We start from the raw sequence: 24,540 nt of genomic DNA, 5'->3' as shown, positions 1-24,540 counted from the left end.
CTGGTTATTATACTCATAGTCTCTATGCTCCTTTTTTTTTGTAGAGGAATACAGGTGTGGTCCTGACCTTTATTGATTTAAATATAACAGCTCAATCCTCCCTCTGTTTGAGCAAATTTCTATTAGATGTAACTATTTGAGCATTATCAACACTTGCCAACCTTTTTGTTTGCATCATGTGTAAGATTCTTGCCTCAATTCACATTTTCTATGACAGATTTAAAAGGGAAAAAAACATTAGGCATAGTGTGCATTTTCAAAACATGTTCCTTTAGCATAAGCAAGAAGGAAAGTTATAGTGACTAGGAGCATCAAGCTGCATGCTTTTTGAACATCTTTGAACTTAATAAACGACAAAAAAGGAAATTCATTTTATGCGACAAAGCAGAGTAATTATGATGTGCTTGAACAATTTCCTTCAATCAGAATGTCAAAATTAGAAATATTTCTACAGTGGTAGGGATTCGAAATCTGAAGAGGCTTTATGTGAAGACTTATACATGTTTGAAGAATTTTGAAATTATTTCTTGGTCTAGATCAATTAAGTTTATTAACGCTGTCCCAAATTTATGAATTCGAAAGGCTCATCAAAATTATCATTTTCCTTCCTTTTCCTAATCAGGCCCTTGTTTTTGTTTTTTTTGTTTGTTGTATCACATAAAGTCTTCGTAAGATACATTGAAATTCTGGCTGTGCGATGTGACAAAGTGTGAAAAGGTAAACTGCTATAAAATATTAAAAAAAACCTTTTATTTTATCTTCAGCTAAAGAAACAGAACAATATTTTGTGACTAATTTAATGCAGAGCAAAAAGGTACTGAAAGCAACAAATATAGATAAAATGAATTAATACCAAGTATTAAATGGAAGGATTTTAAGTTGGAGATAGGAATTATATCAAATGTTGTGCTGGATGAGGCGATAATTATTAAGGGAGCTCTTTATAACTATTTTGCAGGTGGTTAAGGGTGCACCCATTCTGATGTGGGCAACTGTGAAGCTTCCCTTCATGAGCACTGAGGGTTTTATAGGTTTGAACCAGTTGAAGAAACTCTGCAGTACAAGCCTGAGAAAGGTTGTGCCGTCATTTTAATCTGTGTAGTACAAAAATCAGTGCAATGCGGTGTGATATGTTAAGATGTCTTGCAAAGGATTGTGGGTAACTGTATAGCTCCTTTGATGGATAGGAACGTTGAGAGGTCCCTATGCAAAATGAGCAATCTCTTTCTACCTCCTTCCTTACTGCCAGCACTAGTCACACAGCACTTTTCATGGCGATCACTGAAGCTCCTTTGAATAGGTTGAAGCGTCCTTACCTATTTTCTTCCAGATTCAAACTGAGCCATACAGGGTCTGATTCAACGTCCCTTATAAAAGTTTTTTTTTTTTCAGAAATGTATTTAGATGAGACACTTAAAGATCTAAGGCAATTATCTAAGTAATTTACCATCTAGGACCTTTGTCAAAGCTTCTGGAGGCAGGATCATAAAAATGTGTCCCTTGAAATGTTTGCTGTTCAAAAACACTACGCACTCTTCCCTGATTTTAGATGTTTTTTTTTTACTTCTGTGATTGTCACTCCTGAGAAGCTCACGTATTCCTCTGGTTTATGTCCTTTTTGGATATTTTGAGAGAAGCAAGCAGGTCTGTCCAAGGCGACAGGTGGTCATTAGTGGAAATCTGATACGATAGATATGTTTTTCTGATTAGGTCACGTTATTTAGAATTGCTGTAATATTAATATCAATTCACACTTATCTCTCAGTTGGTGTCATGTGCATAGGTGTGTGGGGTTTTTTTTGGAATTAGGTGTGCACCCATCCATCCATCCATCCATCCATCCATCCATCCATCTTCTGCTTATCCAGGGTCAGGTCATGGAGGAAGCAACTTCAGTAGGGAGCCCCAGACGTCCCTCTCCCCAGCCACTTGGGCCAGCTCATCCGGGAGAATCCCAAGGCGCTCCCAGGCCAGTCGAGAAACATAGTCCCTCCAGCGTGTCGTGGGTGTCCCCCTGGGCATCCTCCCAGTGGGTAGTGCCTTGAACACCTCAACAGGGAGACGTCCAGGAGGCATCCTAACCAGATGCCCGAGCCACCTCAACTGGCTCCTCTCAAAGTGGAGGAGCAGCGGCTCTACTCTGAGTCCTCCCCGGATGACTGAGCTCCTCACCCTATCTCTAAGGGAGAGCCCAGAAACACTACGGAGAAAACTCATTTCAGCCGCTTGTATCTCGTTCTTTCGGTCATGACCCAAAGCTCATCACCATAGATGAGAGTAGGAAAGTAGATCAACCGGTGTGCACCCAGTATTTCTTAAAAGAAAATGGGACATGAGAGACTGCTTTAAAAGTCTTAGGCTGTAGCCTAGCATCCACCCTAACAACTAAGCCCTCAGTCACTATAAAGATCAGGGACTATATATTTAACTTTATAGCGAACTCAGTTAACTGACCATTCGGACAGATGATCACTACTTTTCGCTCCACATTGGTCACGTGAATCTGGCTCCCTGCACGGTGCCTGCGGCATCTTTGTTCTCTCTCATCCCCAAAACAAATCCCATGATGCTTTGCAAGGAGAGCTATTGCAAAGCATTCACAGATATATCTGCTCATCTAGTGACTACGGTTGTACACTACTTTTCAAGGTGCATTGTGGGAAACTTTGAGTGCACTGGACACTCATATAAAATGTCGTAATTAGATGTTCGGACACAGCTATAACGCCAGTTATATTTAAAGAAATGTGTAACATATAGTGGCAGAAGAAAAAACGTGAGCACAAAAAACAAATGCAAAACGAAAACGCTGCAAACCAAACAGTAAATTAGCTGCAAAAAGGTGAAAATGTGTAGGAAACAGTGAAATGAGATGCAAATGTGAAAAAAAAACAAATACACATGAAAAACACTGCAAACAAAGAATGCTTGAATCTCTAAAAGTGTAAATCACTCAAATGTAGCCAAAACAATCCAAAACAATTATTACTCTTATCGCGCTCTTCTGCATTAAAAAAAAAGATTTGAAATATGACCCATAACAATATCCCACTCCTCTACACGATGTGTCAGGTGTAGGAGAAATGGTACAACTTTGCTGGGATTTATGCAAATGATATAGATAATGGTAACTAAGGCAAAACAGGGATATATTACCATGTGAGATAGCAACTGTGTGTATTTCTATCCTATGTGTGTAGACATTTGGTTCCAGCTATATAAGACGTTCACAAGGTCAAAGGTGATGATAAAAACAATCTCTTTGTATTTTCTCACAAGATGCATTGATAGCTCTAACCCCCTTTACTGTTTTTAGAAGTTGTTGTGTTACCCTTTTAAAATGACTCTTTAATCATTGTGGATGGGCCACACTTTTTTGGCCTCAAAGAACTAAAACAAACATAAACTTTCAAGAAGCAATAAATGAACACATGGAGTTCAATACTTAATTAAACTTTTTACATCCACTTACTGACAGGGAAATTTCAATATATAGGAAAAGATATAGACCCACAATCTCTATAATACAGAACACTTAAAGTAATTTATAAAAATGTTTGCCTCTTTCTCTTCATATTTCACAGATCAGACATCCCAGATTGATATAGTAAGTAATTAAATGAAACAAAAAAGGCAAAACCCCAGATAAAAGATGTATAAGAATATCAAACAATAAAAAATGAACTGGAAATGAAAAAATACATATAGGTGCTCCTTTTATCTTCAACCTTCTCCTGTTTATTCTGTGTGGGTGTGTTCCCCCGATGCCTTTCACCAGCATTAATGGCGAGAGGCAGGGTACACCCTGGACAGGTCACCAGTCTGTCGCAGGGCAACTCAAGGATATACAACCATGCACACACACACTCACAACTAACGACAATTTAGAGATGCCAATTAACCTAATAGTCATGTTTTTGGACTGCAGGAGGAAGCAGGGTACCCAGGCGGAACCCAAGGAAGGAACATTCAAACTCCATGCAGAAAGACCCTGGTCCGGGAATCAAACCCAGCTACAAACTCCAATGTGCACTCCTTTTTGAAGGTAAAATGTTCACTGTCCTCTGAGTTTAAGAACAAGCATCAAACAGTAAAAAAAAAAAAAAAAAAAAAAATGGTTTCAGAGTGTTTTGTTGTTTTCAATATATACCTATATTTGAATTTTGTAGTATTTGTTTATAAGCCACAGTGGATCAGTTTTGGATCTGTAAAATAAAAAACAGAAGTAGGTTTTCAAATACAAGTTTTCCTCAGGGGTCACCTCAGATTCCATTTCAGGTATAAGGTTATCAACTAGTTCTCCAAAGGACACACTTGGAAGTCATGTTAAACATACAGTATTAGAAATACATGTAGACAGGTTCCTTTCCAAAATTTAAAATTTATCTTTTTTTTTTTTTTTTTTGCTTATAAAGGACTATTTAGTTATTTAATTTCAGACATAATTTACTCTTTTATGTTTGCTGGGATCATGTTATTGCCAAAAATATTCCTACCCATCCTTTCATTGTCTTCTGTTTAACCAATATCGGATTGCAGGGGCAACAGGTCCAGGAGGAAAACCCAAACATCCTTCCCCCCCAACCGTACAAGGGATGTAGGGTTCCTCCAGCACAATCTGAGGCTGCTGTGGTCTCATTCCAGTGGGACATGTCCAGAAAAAACCAAAGAGGAAGAATAAAGAATGTTTAGTGATTCACAAATAATATAATAGTATAGTTTATTTATGAGAACCTTCATCAGCAATAATATAGTTCAGTTTGTAAGATGGTTATCCTCAATGGTTTGAAAAAGTATTTTTACGCTTTTACTAGATTTACCTGCTTTCCTTTAAGTCGCGTTTAAGGGTTTTAGATCATTAAGATTGTCTGTCTGTCATGTTTCCCTGAAGTCCCAAATCATTATTAGCTTCTTTCAGCCATTAAAAACAGTGTTGCTGTGTGTGATATCCTACTTCATGTTGTCAGACAGGCTCTCCTTTGGGCCCACCTGGTGCCCGTTTAGTTTTGATTACCATTTTAGGCTTGCCCTTTTTATCAATACAGGTGAAATATAATGTTTGCACCAAAAATAAAACGTCTAATTTTGCTTCCAAAACTTTTTAGGGTTTTATCACTTGGTTTGCAATCCCTACAGTACATTAATTAAAAAATAAAAATAAACTTTTGTTCTGCTATTTTTTTAGAGTATGAAGAATAATAATAGGAGCTGCTGTATTGCAGAAAACTAGCCTCCTGTTAAGACAGAACTAATGAGGATGTGAGGTCAGTGGGTCGGCTTATTGTTTTCTCATTTTTTCACAACTGAAGAAAAACAGCAAAGTAATGCTGGGTTCCTGAGGAAGTAACATACGCTTCTGGGCAGTCCATCCTGATAAGACAAACAACATGCCTAGGGTGCAAACACCCCCTTCAGAAACTCTTTTGTCTTCAACCCACTCCGCTTCTCTGACTGCAAGGTCCTCCTCTTTCATCCCTTTGAGCGTTTTTTTTTCTTTGTTTCTGCCTCTTCTGTTCACAGAAGTTGCATATTGATCACAAAGCAGTGAATCACCTTCACTCAGGATGAGTTCCAGTCCACCTGGCTTGCTGGTGCTGCTGCAGATTCTCCTCAGCCTCCTCCTCGTCTGTAAGGATCTACCACTGTGCTTTCTTATGGATAACGGATAATACATTATTTAAACTCAATCCCTGGATTCTCACTTTTCGATACTCCTTCCTCTCTCTTTTTTTCCCTAGGGGAAGGCGTCAGAGGAGAATCATGTAAGTGTTGTTGTTCTTGTTATTGTTACACTTTCCTTTTATGCCAGGTTCATAAAAAAAATATGGTAGGTTTGATTAATATTCTGATTAAAACAAGTTATATTTATAACAAAACCTGAAAATGTTATCTTAGCAACACAATGAAAGGATTCTATACACTTACATTAATTCAATCTATTTATACATAAATATGCAGCATTAATACATTTCTACATAATATATGTTGGAAAAGCTTTTCTAAAAGTATACAATTTTAAATCTAAAAGTCACGCCTACTTCCTTCCTGAAGTTCCTTGTACCAAATACTCAGGGAGCTGTTTTACAGGACATAATGGAGAGACTTTTTTTGGTTTCCAACCTCAGACAATCTGAACACCTTCAGAAAGTTAAAAAAAAAAATTCTAGAGTTTTATGTGTTTCCGTTCTGTAGCAGAAGTCTCATTTTTAAATGGGAGTTATGTGATTTCTTAGTTGTTTTTCCCAGAAACTTGAAATGAAAAAAATCAGAAAAACTGAAACTTGAGCAAAATTGTTGCATTCATTTTTTGTTTGTTTTTTTTAAGTACTGGTGCCCTTTAAATACATTCAAATAACATTACAAAATAAAAGAATTTCTGTTGTTCTGCTTGTAAATAGTAATCATAATTTACAGCTTTATTCCACACAGGTTGATATATTTCAAGGTTTTTCTATACAGTGTTGACTATTGGCACCTCACAAATTACTTTTCTGTTTTTTGCCACACAATAATGTTTCCGGTTATCAAATTAATTTCAATATCAGAAAAGGGTTGTTTTTATTTATTTATAGTGAAAAATATTAATTGCTGTTGTGTAGCTTTTGATAACCGTCCTGAGTCATAGTTGTGCTCGCAGTTTTTTTTTAGACTAAAAGTAGAAAGCAGTCATCAAATAAATTGTTCGAGGAGGAGTAAAAAATTACTTGATAAAATTGTTACCCAAGTAGTGAGTAATTGCTGGCTTATACCATCTGATTTATTGTTTAAAATTATGTAATTAGACAGACAGTAGCCTAATGTGTAAAATTCGTGTTAGGCCACGTAATTAAATGAAGTAAAAATAAATACAAATTGATAAAATGAATGGAAAATATAAGTTTTAAGCTGAGGATACACTTTTCCAAATCGATTCTCTCACCATTAACTTATAATGCAAGTCCTAACAGTAGTTTATGAATAAATTTCAGGGGAAATTAGGAACTTCCACTGACAATGTCCACTGTTTGCTGTATTTTCCCCTGATCTCCAAATTGTTCAAGTCTTGTGTCTTGTGTTGGGCAGACAAGCCAGAAATATTACTCGAGTAATACCAGCAACACTCTGACAAGAATATAATGTGGGTAAAAGAAAAAGTACAATGACATTAGGTAGTATTTTGTTTTTTCTAAAATTAACTTAAAGGTATATTGGAGGATTTTCATGAATTTTTGAAAAGACCCGCCCTCTTCCCTTAAAAAAAAAAAAATGCACGTTCAGAACCCTGTACCCGCTCCAGAAAGGGAACGCCTATTAAATACGTGTGAGAGCATGCACAAGCCCATTTCTCCTCATGCATTTAAAAGTTGCTAGTCGCATCGCTAACACAAGCTTACTTTCCAAAAGATTTGCAATTTTTCCACTATGTCAGACTCACCACCGTTAAGTGAGAAAAGGGATGAGCACGTGTAAACATATCACCAGAATGGTTGACAATTAGGAGCACCACTTATTTTGATGATCCACCCTGAAAAAAAACATCTCCCACTATACCTTTAAGTAAATGTAACTGAGTAAATGTAAGTAGTTAGTACCCACCTCTGCTGAGAGTGCCAAGCATGATTTCATGTGATTCAGAAACCCTTATTTTTAAAACTTTTACTCTGAAAAAAAACTATTTTGTTTAATAGGGGTATAAGGTGATGTAGGTTTCACAATCTCCCAGAAGAACCAAGACCCTTACAATATTTCCTTCCTTCTTGCTTCCGTTTGTTGCATAGAGGACAATTGGCAGGTCAAAACTACCTCTGGATTCTCACTGTTTATCTCTACCTTATTTTCTTACCTTCATGTGTCTGGATGAATTCAACAGCCTATATTATAGATACTCTTGGCCTCACAATCCTGCCTGAAACTAAAGTTCAAAGTGGAACCAAGGTGACGATACGTTGCCAAGTAAGAGTGAGCTTGAGCAACATCTCTCAGCTTGAACACCTTTTCAAGATCCTCCGGGATGACATTGAAATCCACACAGCTAACACCACAGAAGACTCTGTCGACTATGAGATCAACCCAGCCAGAGTAAGCGACTCCGGAAATTATCAATGTCAAGTCTTGGTGAAAGACAAACGCAAGGCCAGCAACATCAAGAGACTTGATATCAGAGGTATGGAGTATTTCCTTTTTCCAATTGTATGAGGGCCAATATCAGGGTATTGTTTGGGATATGACTAAGACTAGACAACGACAACAAAAATACTCTTCGTTACCCTAAATGCACATCCACATGCTCATTTATTAGGCTTATGGCTGTGGAAAAGAGGGGATTAATTTTTTTAAAAAGAGAAACACATCTGAGCTTATATCCAAACTTTATGGGATCTATAAATTGTTTTAATCCTTTAAGTATTTATGTTTTTGATTTACAAAAGATGTGAATAAAGTAAATTAGTAGTAAAATAATCTAATCCATCTCTAAATATTACACCCTAATACATTTTTTTAGGAGAGCAAATACAAATTTCTAATTTATCTTAAAGAAACTATTATCTGCATATAAAAACAATTAAAGTATTTTTACTTTGGATGGTACAGAGGCCTATTAGATCAATGAGAGATTTTGTATTAATATTAATAAAAGATTTTTTTTAATCCTGCCAAGCCAAGATCTGTAACATGAGAAGTTATCAAGGTCTCACTGATTATTTTGAGGTTTGCTTTTGTGAGAAAATAATAAGGTAGCTGAGAAGTGCAGAATTTTCTTTTTATCAGGATTTAGATACAATGTAACAATCAATGGATCCTTTTAAAAGATTGTGAAAAAATATGATTAGACCCTTTCTTGCTCTGTAGGTGAATACAATGAACACAACAAAAAAGAAAATAAACATCACAAAAGAGGATTTTGTTGCTCAAAGGCTAACTGGGATGTGAATTAATTACCTCCCATCTGATGTACTTTAATAGATATACAGGTTTAACTTCCTTATTTTTTACCTATTGTCTGATTTCAGTTCACACATTTATTTTATTCTTTTTAATTCTATTTTTTTATCATTTTGTTCAACATTTAAATTGAACTAATTCAATTGCTTTAAAACAAAGAATATTAATTACTGGTCATTTAGCCCATTCATAACCCAGAGATAAATCCAATCTGTGTAGATTTAAATATTGATTTTCATCTATCGTGGCAAATAAGGTAGCAAAAAGAAAACAAAAGAAAAAAATGTTATAGAGTTATATATATATATATATATATATATATATATATATATATATATATATATATATATATATATATATATATATATATATATATATATATATATATATTAATATTGACTCAGGAAGGCAAAATACAAATATCTGCAAGATGTTTGAGATTTTTATTTTGACAAAAGAAAACTAAAGCCTGTTTTTTTATTTTATTTCCTTTTTATATTAACTGCCTTTTCATGTTGGTAAATTATATAAAATCCTGATAAAATACACTGACGTTTGTGGTTGTAGTTATAGAATGTGCAAAGAAAAAAAGATTTTCACCTTCCCAGTGTGTTTCTCTCCTGTCAGGCCTTCAAACCCCGATTCTCCATCTGAATAATTCAAATCCATATGAGAGTGAAGAGTTCAAAGTTACCTGCAGTGCTCCAGAGGAGAAAGGCGGTTTCATATTCAACTTTTACCAGAAATTTAAGGATGGACAGCCTATGCGGATAAAACAGCTACGAAGCAAAAATAACTTTTTAGAGACCACCATGACACTCAGGCACAGAGGAGACTGTTTTCTCTCCTGTGACTACGAAATCAGTTTTGTTACAGGGACCAAATACTCCAACATCAGTGATTGGATTCCAGTGAAAGTTAAAGGTGATCATATCAAGCTGTACTTTTCTCTAGACTAACAGAGGAAAATTGTGCCTGACTTTTTGAGTTTGTGTTTTTGCAGAGCTCAGCATCATTCCACACATGACCATAACCCCCAACGACATCTATGAACCAGATATAGTAGAAGTAATTTGTAAAGTACAGAGTTCTTTGGAGAACATTGAAATATTTCTTATAAAGGACCGGACTGTTCTAAAGAGAGCCACTGGTAAACATCTCATATACAGATTTAGACCCAAAGCAACAGACTCTGGAGAGCTTGTTTGCAAGGTTGAGTGGAGAAACGTCCAAAGAGAAAACTACACAACGCTCACAGTCAAAGGCAAGCTTTCCGTCCTACTAAATGTCATTTTTGAACCCAAGTAAATTGCTGCTGAAATGGTAATAATGGAAATTCATATATGTTGCATAAATGTTTCTTTCTGATCCAACAGAGGTGTTTTCAAAGCCCCGGTTTACTTTGGAACCTGTGGACCTGTTTGAAGGGGAAACCTTTAATCTGAGCTGTTCAGTCGATTTTTTCATTCCTGGGATGATTGACCCCCGTACTTTTAAATATGTTCTTTACAAAGATGGAATTGAATTGACCAAAGCAGCCACATATCAAACTACTGCACGATATGAACATAATGGCAACTACACCTGTAAAGTCGGAGGCACTCGAAATGCATCAACTATTAACAAGGAGAGCCAAACAATTAGTGTTAAAGCTAAAGGTAAGTCCTCTGGTGCATGTAAATGTAATCAATTCATCCAACTTCTACAGCTTGTATGTCTGGTCACATGGGGCTGATTCCCATCTTCAGCATTTAATGGACTAAAGGCAGGGTTCCCCAATCAATGTAACAATCAATGTAACAAATCAGTCCATTGCAGGAAAACAAGATGCACAATTATTCACACAATCACACCTGAGGGCAATTTAGAGTCACCAATTAACCTAATAGTTATGTTTTTTTGGAGTGTGAGAAGAAGTTGAAGTATCCAGAAAGAATCCAAAAGTCAATACAAACTCCATGCAGAAAAACCCCAGGTTAAAGATCAAACCCAGCAAAGCAAAATTACTTCAAACCGCCTCCAAAAATAAATGACATCTTGATCCAACAGCAACCTTACAGCCTTTTAAACATGTTTCTATGACTGACAAATTGACTGGTTGCATCATTAGGTAGTGTCATGGACTTAATACAACTGTGAGAGCAGAAAATGTAGTTAAATATCAGCACCATTAGATCAACACAATTAGATAGATAGACTTGGGTAGACTGGAAGCTCATCCCTAAAGATAGTAAAAATTTTCCAAATTCACAAAAAAGTCAAAAAACTGGAAATCAAATAGAAGGTTCTCATTGCTGTAATATCAATTAAACCATTTCTAATGACTGTTGAAAAAAGGTATAATACGTCTGTATCATTCTTTATTATTATTTGTAAATTAGACTTAGACAACTTAACTATTGTCATTTTGTTTTGTACAGCTTTCATGACATTTCCATTTCAAGTGCAGCAGTGATCAAATGTAAACAGCGTGGGAGAAAAAATTGGTGAAAAAAAATCATTGATAGTTCAGAGTTCAGAGCATTAAATATATATGGTGCAATTAAGCAGTGTTTTGGTTTGGTATTGTCAGTGTGATGCAGTGTGATGTAAATTAATACTCATAAATTATTTCTCCCAAGGGGCTGCTCAGTGGGAGTGGGTAGCACTGCTGCCTTGCAACAAATAGATTCGTTCCGGAGTCTTTCTGCATGGAGTTTGCATGTTCTCCCTGAGCATGCCTGGGTTCTTTCCGGGTACTCTGGCTTCCTCCCACAGTCCAAAAACATGACTGCTAGTTTAATTGGCATCTCTAAATTGTCATTAGGTGTGAGTGTGTGTGTGCATAGTTGTTTGTCCTGTTTGTCTTTGTGTTGCCCTGCGACACCGGTTTAATTGCAGTCAGAAGTAACATTTTGGCTGAATAAATGTATTAGGTTACAGCATCAACATGGAAAAGGGCAACTGATGCAACCAGATTTTAAGTCTATTTAGTGAAAATAAGTTAATCACAGCAAATTAGAAAATCGTCATGATTTGTATGTTTCTGACCTTATATCTGTGAATTTTGACTATAGCTTACAACTTAAGAATGTCTCAAATTCTGTCTGCTAAAAAATGTAGATCATCGAGACCTTTTGGTAGAGAAATTAATGCCTACCGATAATTGTGTCAATGTGCAGAGGGGGATGTGTATTTGGGTATATTTTGCATAACCGGCTTTATAGGTACATATAGCATAAGGCCAATTTGCCAGTGGCTATGCTAAGCTTCAAACAAATCCCATGTTTCTTTGACACAGCCTTCAGACACCATTGTTGGATCTGCCATCTCTAGGACTCTTGGTCTGGTGTATATGCTGGACAAACATCGCCATTTATATAGGTATAGCAGCTTTTAGTGTTGGCAGGTACAAAATCATTCTGAAAAAATTAAATCAGCTACTATAGTACAAAGCTTGTAGCTATGACTCTGTACCTCTCCACCCTTCCTCTAGACCAGTCTTTCATTACGGAGGAAGGACACCGGTGCAGGACACTGACCTTTTAGATGTGTCACTGTTTCCGGACCTGAATAAATTACTGAATGACTCTAAGTTTTCCAGAGTCCTGCTAATGACCTTATTATTCAACTAAGGTGTGTTTAGGCAAAAAAACATCCGGAAAGGTGTAGGACACCAGACCTTGAGGAACAGAATTGAGGAACCCTGCTCAGTAACGACACTAAAGTCAAGACAAAAGTACTTCAGCCTTCGCCATAGTAAGGGCCATCGGAATAGTGCTAGTGTTACGGAAGGTTCATATGCTAAATGCATTGGTAGGAAGCACAATGCTTCCTACCAATGCATTTAGCATATGAACCTCCTGACATTCATACCCCCCTTTAAAAGCTATACAAGTGCCTCCGTTTTGTGTCGCAGGAAATATAGACACAGGCCACCTGACGGAATCGAACTAAACTACATTATTTCTTTAAAGCCTTTTCCCACTGAAATTAGCGGGTTAGCACAGGTTTTACAAACACGGGTAGACCTGCTAACAATCTAAATTTGGCTCCCTTCCCATTGGCAAAAAAAGCTGAGTCTGACCCCTCATAGGTAAGCTGCGTGGCCTCTGTCCCCACACTGCTGCGTGTCTGGTGATGCCATCATGATGGATTAGCTTTGGTGATGTCACGAGTGAAAGAAATCAGCAGCATGGAAGGAAATCAGCGCACAGTCAGTGTGCTTTACTGTTTGGCACTTTTATCTGTCCAAATCCCTCTTACAAGTGCTGCACCATGTTTATCAAATTTAAACAGTTTTGTTTCAGCTTGTTCAGATCAGAACAGATGCGAGTGGCGCGGTGTGTTGACGTCCATACATTGTTTTCAAATTAGTGGGTTGACCTGGGTCTGATGTTGTAGCTTCAAACGGGTCGATACAGGTCAGCGAGCTGTTCCCACTGCGACTAAGAGTAGATTGTTTAAACAGGTTTAGGGCCAGTGGGAAAGGGGTATTAATGTACTCTGCGTGAAAACACCTTAAAGTTTTTGGGGTATTATAAGACAAAGCCTAAGCCGTTCATTGTATTTAGGTAACTTTTGTTTATTGTACTTCATTTCTAAAAAAGCTGTAGTCCCAATTTGACCAGCATCATTCATGTGCATGTCTGTCGTGTAATGACGTACGTAAGGCTAAAGGCTGTCCAGATTAAACACAGCAGTCCTGAGCTCCTTTCTTACCCTGAAGAGTGTTCTTGCCTTTGACCCTGCAAAAGGTGAAGGGATAGGAGTTAGGAACAGGAGGTAGAATCAACATCGTGAAGTGTTCAGAAGGAGACCACTTTTTCCTTATTTCAACTATTGGCCCCTTTTAGAAACATTAGGGAAATTCCAAGGACCTTGACGGACAGGGGCCAGAATGAAAAATATCAAGATGAATACAAAATTCCTAAATATACATGGAGTATCAGTAACAAATGTAACAACAAAACTGGTAGTATTTTCATTTTACCGTTTCTGTAAATATAAATGTTCTCACCCCTGTGCCACTGTGCCTATTCGAGAAACAGCTGTACACTGTACCACTATATTGAGAATAGTGCGTGTCCTGTTTCTGCCTTAGTGTGCCTAATCGTGACTGTTTAGTTACCATAACTATATGCTAAAGGAGTTAAGACTGTCAGAGAGGTCCATGATGCCCACAACAATTATACAATCAGGATTTAAAAAAGAAAAGAAAAAGAAAAAAAAAGGAAGGAATTTCAGTCTTTAATCCATTTCTTATCGAAAGAGTAGGTTGGACAATATTGCACGAATGTAAACCTGGTTGTACGATGTCCACAGTGAAGTTGAAAAAACAAGCTTAACTACATACGACATTAAACCTACCTTTCAGCGACAATCAATCAGTGAAGGCATATATTTCAATTCAATTAAGAATATTCATAAAGTTGCAATTTGCAACACATGACATCTAAGGGTACTTTACAGATGAAGCCGGGAGTAATACAGCACACAGAGCTTCAAATAACAGGGGTTCTTTATTTAAAAAAAAATAAATGAATGAGGTTCAGTATTTGAAAAAAGTGAACCGTATTTTATCAACAGAAAGCCTGAGCTCTAGTGAAATGGCGGGCTAATAACGCTAATAACACTCAAAGTAACAACGTAGCTTCGCATACAAGCCAAAAACTTCACAGCTGCATATAACAAACGGCAGTGGCACCTCTAATACTTGGATTCTTCACTCATATGGCCATAGAGTCGTCTTCTCCAACAAGTCTTAGCTCAAAAAAAGAAAAAATGTCTTTCTCCTCCGTTTCTTTCCAGTTAGAGTACCACGGTACATGAACAAGAGTTTTTTTCTACTTCTGGTAACTTTAGACCTCTCTGTACCAACAGCACCACATGCTGACAAGAACAAGAATTACAACCAGTCAGTGAAACAAAAACAAAACATGGTTTACAGAATATATCTTTGATATGTACCCATTTTTCACCTGGTTACACAGGGGTAGTTTAATATAAATCATACAGAAAAATTTATCAAAGATTTTATTCTAAAAACAAAAAGCAGACTGCATCACATCATCGGCTTTGCAACAATACCTCATACCTAGCATTTATGCAGTTATAGTGGAGATAAAAACTCCATTTTAATAGAAGGAAACCTCCAGCAGGTCCCTAACCCTAAATAATTTGCAAGATATCCATAAATATAACTTGGCCTGTCATGATTTAATTCTAAGATCTGACCCACATGCAGGAAACCAAACAAAGAGACCAAGGGAAGGTTTAACAGGTTTATTGAGAACTGGTAGAGATGGTTCCAGTGCTGCTCTGAACACTGGCGAACCAGGACTGAAAAGTGAAGGGGAAGTTCCTGTGGTTAGTTAAGGCTCTGTGGGAAATTTGAACTTCGTTTTGCAAAAGGGAATAAAGGCGATGGGACTCACGTTTCCAGTAAAAGCTGTCTTTCTCTGAATCCAGTCGGTGTGGGTTGTTCCAGTAATTGAGTTGCTCGTTGGAGGGCGGACAGGGTTTACCCAGGTTGAGGTGTTACCTTGAGGAACGGAGGAGCTGACTGCCACTAACATTTCCAATGGTACTTGAACTGTTTCTTGTGGAGATGAATTCCCTGAACAGTGTGAAGCCCAAACAATCCTTGGGGAAAAGTTGATCCAAACCACTTGTTTGAATCCTCACCTCAGTTTGACGCTCAGACAATCCTTCCAGGGGGAGAAGGTCCAAAACATCCAGTTTGCAGGATCACTTCCTGCCGAGAGGCAAAGACAAAAAACAAGGTTAAGACTCAGGTGACTAAAACTCAGATTGACTCAGCAAAACTCAGCTTGGCTAGAGTACCCAAAACTGGCAAACAGTCTGGCATCAAGGTAGTGGCAGTCAGCAGCTTAAGAGTCCTTCGGTAATGAGTCAACCATCCGCAGGTGTGTGAGAAGGCCAACGAGAACCAGGCGCCACCTGGTGCTGGAGGGAAATCAAACAAAAACGCAACCCACACAAACTGGATTCCTAACATGGCCCTGTCCCTTTACTATACTTAGAGAAAAATCTGACTGTCGCCAGCAGCCCTGGCTTCCCATACCACCATAATTCTTCTTCTGTGTCCCAATGACTAACCCTGAGTTCAATGATAATGAACAACCCTGTTCATGAAACATTTTATGTCATAATGATCAAATATTAATAATAAAAATAAACAGGCCTATTGCCTGTACTGGAGGCTGGACAAATGGGAACATAAGTACAGAAGCTTACCTCAGTCTGTATAGAAATTATAAATAAAATCTAGTTTAATGCTTTTTTTGTTGTTAGTTCTGATTAACCGCTACATATACTTTCATACATTTTCTTTTACAGTTTTCCTAACTGTCCATCACTATGCCTTAAATACAGCCCTCTGTAAAGAATGGCAGAAATGGCAGAAATCCTTAATCTATCAAAACAAAGATACAGACTTCTTGTTACATCTTTCATAATAACGAGTCCCAATTTTTAAAACTGAATTACAAAAAGAAACAAAATTTTAAATTGCATTCTAATATATCAATACGTTACTGATATACTTTAATCATCGGAGGGTTATTGAGGAGCTACCTTTTAATCTTTCATTAAATGTCTTGTGTCTTTTTTTTCCCAGTCCCTGTTTCAGATCCTGTGCTGAGTGTGGCTGGGGGCAAGATGTTTTTAGGCAAAAGGTTTCAACTGATCTGTCACAGTCACACAGGCACCATTCCTATCAAATACACCCTATATGGACCAAATAGGCTGATTCTCAACAGAGAGGTGAGCGGATCTGAGGAACAGGCCATCTTTGACGTACCTCCGATCTCGAAGACCTCAGATTTAGAAACATTTCTCTGCCACGCAAAGAATAATCCACGTTTCCCCGCTAAAATAGCATTGGGGCAGCAGCTTCTAAAGTCAACCATTATCATTGGTAGGTTTTGCGCCACAATAATAGGAGTGTTGTTTTTTTGTTTTTATTATTTTTCTCTGATAACAATAACTACATTTCTAGCACATTTTCTGTTCTGCAGAGCCTGTCTCTAAACCAGAGCTGACTATTCTTCCCAGTTATGATGTCACCGAAGGACAAAGCATAAACCTTGTCTGCTCTGTGCAGACAGGCAGCCCTCCCTTCAATTTCACATGGTACCACCTAGAGTCACCTGGTGCACTTTTTTCTCTGGCTTCAAACAAACTAAAAGTGTCCCACAGCATCCAAAATGCCAACGCAAAACACGTGGGAAGATATTACTGCACAAGCACAAACCCAGCAAACGAAATCAAAACCAGTGAATTGGTCACCATTGGAGGTGCGTTAAATTTCCACCACATAATTGGAACTGAGAATGGTGTGGAAATTAGAACTACTTATGTGATGTGACACATATTTCATCTGTAAATAATTTGCAAAATACTGGTTCTATGACTGCTGAAAATACTTTATTATATCTTCTGCAGTGAAACTAGCAGGGTGGAAAAAAGTGCTTATCATTATCGCCTGCCTCCTGCTTCTCCTCACCTTCGCCCTGGTGATTGTCTTAAGGACCCGGCTCTTAAGGTTTAAGAGGAAGAGCAAAGGCAGCTTGTCAGTGTAAGTGGTACTGCTCTTTCACTTATCTAAAGATCACTTGAACTAAACAGGCATATTTCATTATTTTGTGAATGCAGTTAAGCGTTAATAGGGGATTGTTGCTTTTCATCTATATTATTCTGTATTAATATATGAAACAAAATCTCCTATCGGAGATACCTATCTATATTCTATATTAATATGATGAGCTCATTCAAAACATTAAGGTTATTTTGTTAGAAATAGTTTTGAAAGTATTTTCTAAAGTATTTAGCATTTTAAAATATCTTAAAACAATTTTGTAGTTATGCTAAAAACTCCATGCAAACTTTAAATGGTTCACAAGGCCTTAAGCAATTTTCAAATGATTCAGGATTTTTGTATCTTAGACATTTTTTTTACAATCTCAATAATGAGCATCATTCAACTTGTTAGTAGTTTATTTTACAATAAAATCCAATGACACATTTCTCTATCTGTCATAGTGTACACTTTAGCTTTTCCAACTGTCTGAACAAATGTTTTGTACTTGTTTACTTTAAAAATTACAAAAAGTGCAAAATTAAATGTAAGCTTTTTTTCCTCTAGATTAAAAAAATGTGTGAATTACAGATTTCTGTTAAATCTCCTTAAACTAAGGTATGAAAGTGTATGGTGGCACCATGCTCTTACTTTGAGCTACTGGCAGGGTGCCCTGGTTATGGGTGTCCAAATGTTCAGTTGCGCTCTGAGGTCATGGAGATCATGGGCTATTATTCTGGTGATATGTTTACGTAAGGCCGTCCTACATACTCGTCCCAATTTTCATTTACCAGTGATGAGTCTGACATAGTGAAAAAATTGCAAATCTTCTTTTGGAAAGTAAGCTTGTATGAGCGATAAAGACAGCAACTTTAAAGAGAGTGTGCATCAAGAGAAATGGGCTCGTGCATGCTCTTGCACATTTTTTATAGGCGTTCCCCCTCTGGAGCGGGTACATGGTTGTGCATTTGCTTTTTTTTAAGTGGAGGGGGCAGGTCTTTTCAAAATTAGCGAAAATTCTCCACTATACCTTTAAGCTATGATGAAATATAGCTTTTAATATTATATACCTTCAGAGTATAAGAAGTCCAGTAGATCCCTTGCTGATTTTGCTTTGTCTCCACCTCAGGAAGTCAGCTGGCACCAAAGTAGAGCGACTGAGTCTCACACAGGCTGAGGTCATTGATGCTGCAAATGGTAATATTGGTCATCCCTTTAAGCATTGGAATAAGTAGAGTGATACCAAGGTTTTAGCAATCAACTCTGCTGGGTGTTTTTGTCTACCCTGTTTAGTCACCCCAAGCTTGATGGGAAAAAGTCTGTGGAGTGACCATGTCTCAGGCTCTGGTAGGTAGAAGGTGTCAACAGCTTTTGTCTAAACAGAAATGAGAATATTTTAGGTAATGTTCTCAACCCAGTCTCTATATATGATTATATTTTTTTCTAATTCTCCAGGAACCAAATGTATTTTTAATGGCCACTTATTAGATTTACTTTGACTGTGTTTGATTAGACCCCTTTTTTCCTCCGAAATACCTTAAATTTCATGGTTTTACACAGTGTCATTATACAGTTTCTTCGTATCCAAGATGTAAGCCTCCTATTACATGACCTCTGGTGACAGATCAAATAAATGGTCTTTAACACCTCCAGATGAATAGATTGTGTTAATGACATCTGATTTGGTGATTTGCTCTTTGTTTTAAGAAGTATTCAAACTGCTGTAACTAATGAGGTGGACAGTGAATGTGTAACTGTTGTATTCCATTTGGATAAGAAAAATAGGCATCAGCTTTATCTTTTAACATTAACCAAACTGTTGTGCAGAGTCAGATGACCAAGACAGCGGCAAGGCACCGCAATTGGCTGAACCTAAAAATACTGAGTCTGAAAAAAGAGAATCAGATCCAATCAAAGGTGAGAATGCTTCTGAATTTAAAACCACATGTACAAAAACATTAAATAACTGATTTTCCTTAAGTTCTACAATGTTGCTTCATGTTTGTTTCAGTGAAACAGGCTACAGACACTATTGACAGTGAAGTAGGCGACTCCCAACAAGGTACGGCGATCATCAAGCTCTTTATTGAAATCCTTAACAGAAATGTTGACATTTGGAAGACAGAGAAAAAAACAGGAAACAGGATCAACTGGGGACTGTGAAAAATCCATTGTTAGTGAAAGAATGACCCATTAGAACAGTAGGCCTAGTCTCCAGGTGGCTACTTCCTGCTTTCGTCAGAGAGAATTTCCTGTTCAACCACAAAGGCAAGCATTCTGAGCTTTCATTCAAGCTAAGTGGCCAAACGTCTAATTGTTTAGGAGAATACAGCTGCCCATTGCTTAGTCATAGGATTGCTTAGCTGTATTAGTGTTTTTCTGCTGAAAATAAAGCGGAAACATGATTTCTCTAGAGGTTAAAACCTACCTGCATTTGGAAACTGCGGGTTCATTTTAAATGAAAAGAGTCTTCCTGTTTCCATTCCATTGCTCTGTTTTTGGAGGCAATGATTAAGTCCTCCTCCTTTTCCTTCTCTTTTTCTTTCCTGACTGTGTCCTTTATCTTTGTTTAACAGGTGTCCCAGAAGTGGCTGATAATGTAAGTGAGACCTTGTGTACGCCATGCACGCACACCCACGCATACAATTCTTTGTTTTTTCAAGTTGATGCACTAATTTTTTAGCTACGTTAGAGAATATTAGAAAACATTAATAACAACGTATTGAACTAAAAGCTGTGGTCCTCAGAAGTGTTCACATCATTGTTAAAATTCTGGGTGTGAAAAAAATCAGACCACGATTGTATCCAAACTTTTCCCACTTTTTGCATGACAGTATTCAAAAATTAACCAACATTTGTTAATACCAAAGATAAAACTTCATTCAATTAAACTAACTCTGTTGAACCAAGTCTTAATTGATTGCAATCAGTTTTTGTGGTCAAAGTCTAAAAGCAACCCACATCTAATGAACAGCATGATCAATATTTGCTTTCCTTGCAATCTAAAACCTCAAAATCACTAAGATTGTGAACCTTCATGTTTTCTTTGAGCTTTACAGTTCTTTTGGACTCTGGATATGCCACATTTTTATTTCAATCCTCAAAATTATTTCTTAATTAAATAATTTTAGTTTGTTTACACATTAAAAGTCTGTTAACATACAAGAATTTGGTGTGATTTATTTTCAAATCTTTAACAAATGTTTTATTTGTTTTGGTTTTTTTGTTGTTGTTTTTTTACAGAAACCAGTCAAGCTGAGTGATGACAGCAATCACAAACCTGAAGACAGTCAGGTTGGAGATCAGAGCCCGAACAGTGAAAACATAACTGAGACTGACAACAGCAGTGATGTTCAGACTTCTGACCAAGAGAAAGGATCCTGTGACCCTTCACCTGACTGTTGAGGAACCAACAAACATATTTGTTCCTCTTTCAGGATGTCATGTTGTTGCAGCTGATGTTTTTGACCCAAAAGAAGCTAAAAGCTTTAACATTGTGCAATAATATTCTGTATTATTGTTTGATTCTATCAAAACATTTGTCATCCTAAATCCCCTCTTCTAGAACACATGAATAAAATGTTTTGCTAAGGAAATTTCCCTTGTTATCAAGGAGCCTTGCAAGGAAGGAAGAGGGAGGGGTTGTGTTTATATACCAAAAAGAAAGAAGCTTAAGGCACATCCTCATCTGCAGCGCTTTGAAATATTCTTGTCAATCACATTGTCACTTATTTTTTGTCACGTTAAAAAGTAATTGTTCCATAATCCCAATATCTGGCTTTAACATCCTTTGCAGCAACAACTGTCAGCAAGCATTTTGTTTAACTAGCAGTTTTAAAATGACTGCACACTCTTCTTTGTGTTAACTTTATCTTAATCAAATTTCAGTCTGTGCTTTGACTTGGCCGATCGAAAACATTCTTCCTGGTTATATAAAGCAATCAGAATGGACTTGCTGATTGAGTTTAAGCTAAAAAATTAAAGATTATTTTATCTCCCTGATGGTTTTCTGGTAGATTACATAAATCCTTAAATTATGGCAAGTTATCAATGTCCTAAGGAAAAAAAAAACAGAGCCAGACCATTCCCCTAACACCACAGTCTCTGACTGTTGGTATGATATTTTTAAACCTATGTTTTAAACCTGATGTAATACAACACGTTTTATTTTGTCTTCAATGGTGTCCCAAAAGTCTTTAGAATTTTTTTTTTTGTAAACTTGAGGTAGGATGGCCTAAAAAGAATACAAAGGATTCTGTTTTTGCCCATCTACTCTCTTAATCAGTCCCGAACAATGATCTTTCCTGAGCCTTTCATATTCTTTTGTCACCTCTTAGAGTCTTTCATGCACTGATGAAATAAATTTGGTAAACCTGCTACTCCAGGGAGGGTTTTATAGTGCTGCATATTTTCTTCATTTGTGCATAACAGCTCTTACTGTACTGTAGACCTTCTTGCTGCTTGGCAACCATGGCAGAAACTCTTTTCTCAATTCATTTATCATCTGATTTTTAATTTCTTTAGATAAGGGGAAGATTTATCTCAATAAGAGAAAATTCACCCCACGTGTCAGATAGGTTCTATTAAATAACCAGATTCAACATTATTCATCACGTTTGTTTGATCAACAAAAAACTTTACTCTAATATTCCATCTCTAGTATTAATTCAGTTCAGTTTATCTCTATAACACGTTTACACCACGTCATCTCAAGGCACTTTAAAGAGACAATGCAGTCAGATCATACAGTCAAATTGGTTAAAAGTTTTCTATCTAATGATAACCGATCATCGAGTCGACACCAATTCCTCACAGCGAGCATGCATGCAGTTACAGTGGAGAGGAATAACTCCCTTTTAACTGGAAGAAATCTCTAGCAGAACTAGGCTCAGTGTAAACGGCCTTCTTCTGAGCCAACTGAGGTTCAGACATATTCATATTCAGGGTTCAGAATCAGACATACAAAATGAACATATAAGCACTAATCTATAAATATTTTCTATGTTAGAAGCTTATTCTAGCTCAGTCTAGGAAAAAATAAGTTCATTAGATGAATGCTAGGCCATTTTCCATGTCAAAGAGAGGAAAAAAAGCACATACAGTTAGTCACAGTAAAAGCTGAGCCTGTAGCGATAGAGAAACCGAGTAAACACTAAAAAACAGGCCCAACTCTATAGCCTACAGTGTAATCTAAGGTGTTGACTGCAGCAGCGCAGCTGATGTTTCTCTCCATCACGGAGTCATAGCCAAACAGGAACAGACCAGATGAAGCTACTATGAAAAGAAAGAGCAGAGACAAGATAAAGTCAGAGGTTGAACTAACAAATAGTGCAGAGTGGGAGAATAGAGATAGAATGAAGCAGAATGATGAAAAGTGGTCCCTACAGTATGTCCTCCAGCAGTCTAAGCATATAGCAACGTAAATAAAGAGATAGCTCAGGAAAAACTGAGCAACTCTAGTTATAAGCTTTATAAAAAAGGAAAGTTTTAAACCTTATCATAAAAGTCTACATTTAGAAATTCAAGGAACCACAAGTAAACCTGCCGACTCAAAGCAGAGTTCTCTGAAATAAGAAGGCGCTTGGCAATTTAAGACTTTATATGTGAGAAAGAGGATTTTAAAATTCTATTGTGGATTTAATAGGGATCCAGTGAAGAAAAACTAAGACAAGAGAAATATGATCTGTCTTTTGAATTTTCATCAGAACTCTGGCTGCAGCATTTCAGATGACCCAAAAGCAAAAGCCTTCCAGCCTAAAATTAAAAGAGAGGGTAGAAAGAACCCTCAAAGGGTTTAAATAATAATAAACAGAATAATATATAAAATAATAACTGCAGATAGGCTTTGTTTAAAAAAAATTTTGATTTTATATTCACATAGGTATCAGGTTTGGTTAGTTAAATTGAAATGAAAAAAAAAGGTTGTTTGGTAACAATGGGGGCAATTCTATTTGTTTAAAGAGATACTTCAAATTAAAATGTTTCTGTGTTCATTGTGTTACATTTTTTTAGACATTTAAGTCTGATCATATGGAGCACAGAATAGGAAAAATAAAAAATATTTAAGAAGGGTTTTTAAAAAAAAAAAAGAATCTGCATCATCCAATTCAACCGCTAGAGGGCACACTAGAGGCAGTCTGCATTGAAAGCTGAAAACCATCTGTCTGTGAGCAACTTTAATACAATAAAGTCTGGCTCTGATGTCACTCTGCCAGGAGATATCAGTTAATTTTTTTTTAACACCTTCAACTTTGAATAATTACATGAGATTAGCTTTTCAAAGGCCCTTATACAATGTTTCAGATCAAAACTAACAAGATTCAGGTCAATCCCATCAGGTTAGATGCTACGGGAATTATTTGCACGACTAAATACAGACAGGTGGAATCATATTACTGACCAAGATTTATAACAAATATCCCAAAATCATTGGTATCATGTTGTACCAATGTACCCAGATAGAGTATTTTTGTGCATATTGTGGTATTTAATCTTTTAACTGTGTGGTCAACCAAATGTTTCCTCAGAAAAAAACACAGGTTGGAGGTTGAAAATGCAATTTAAGGGTTAAAGTGTCAGGAGCTAACTGACCTGCAGAAAGTATACCCACACCCCACCCCAATCATGCTTGTTAAATGACTTAATCATAGTGATTAACCAATCAACTAAAACCTATCTTTAGTGAGCAGTTACCTTCTTACCCAGAATCAGGACATTAGGGGAAAACCTTTTTCATTAATGAATGAAATCAGCACATAAATTCAGTATTTGCTTTAGAATGATCTAAACACTTTGAATCTATATGGATTATTTTTTTTCCAGCTTATATTGATATACCCTTGCAGTTGTTTTTTTATACCTTTTAAGCATATCTGACCTTTTAAGCAAGCTTAGATACTAGATGTATCTGAGGAATCGCTTTTTGACCAGAAGCTCTTACAAAGTCTAAACAACAGATCAAATCTCTGTTGGAATCTGTAACACCCTACACTGGTGTAAACACATGGGCGCTGCTACAAAATCACAAGGTGCTGTCT

The 24,540-nt window shown here is 36.9% G+C and overlaps 1 protein-coding gene across 1 annotated transcript; it reads left to right on the top strand.

Moving 5' to 3' along the window:
* The first annotated feature begins 5,425 nt into the window (after positions 1-5,425).
* On the top strand, positions 5,426-21,135 carry pecam1 (platelet/endothelial cell adhesion molecule 1). Its single transcript, XM_038282318.1, has 15 exons — positions 5,426-5,628; positions 5,739-5,762; positions 7,850-8,143; positions 9,550-9,846; positions 9,926-10,186; positions 10,299-10,580; positions 16,544-16,843; positions 16,944-17,222; positions 17,371-17,503; positions 18,633-18,700; positions 18,797-18,850; positions 19,331-19,420; positions 19,515-19,565; positions 20,080-20,102; positions 20,747-21,135. The coding sequence occupies exons 1-15, from the start codon at positions 5,565-5,567 to the stop codon at positions 20,906-20,908; spliced, it is 2,382 nt and encodes a 793-aa protein (XP_038138246.1). The 5' UTR covers positions 5,426-5,564; the 3' UTR covers positions 20,909-21,135.
* The last annotated feature ends 3,405 nt before the right edge of the window (positions 21,136-24,540 follow it).

Source organism: Cyprinodon tularosa, unplaced genomic scaffold (genome assembly GCF_016077235.1).
Source record: "Cyprinodon tularosa strain WSP-4 unplaced genomic scaffold, ASM1607723v1 ctg181, whole genome shotgun sequence".
Taxonomy (NCBI): domain Eukaryota; kingdom Metazoa; phylum Chordata; class Actinopteri; order Cyprinodontiformes; family Cyprinodontidae; genus Cyprinodon; species Cyprinodon tularosa.
Note: the sequence above shows the minus strand (reverse complement) of the source record. Positions and strands in the feature narration are given on the sequence as shown.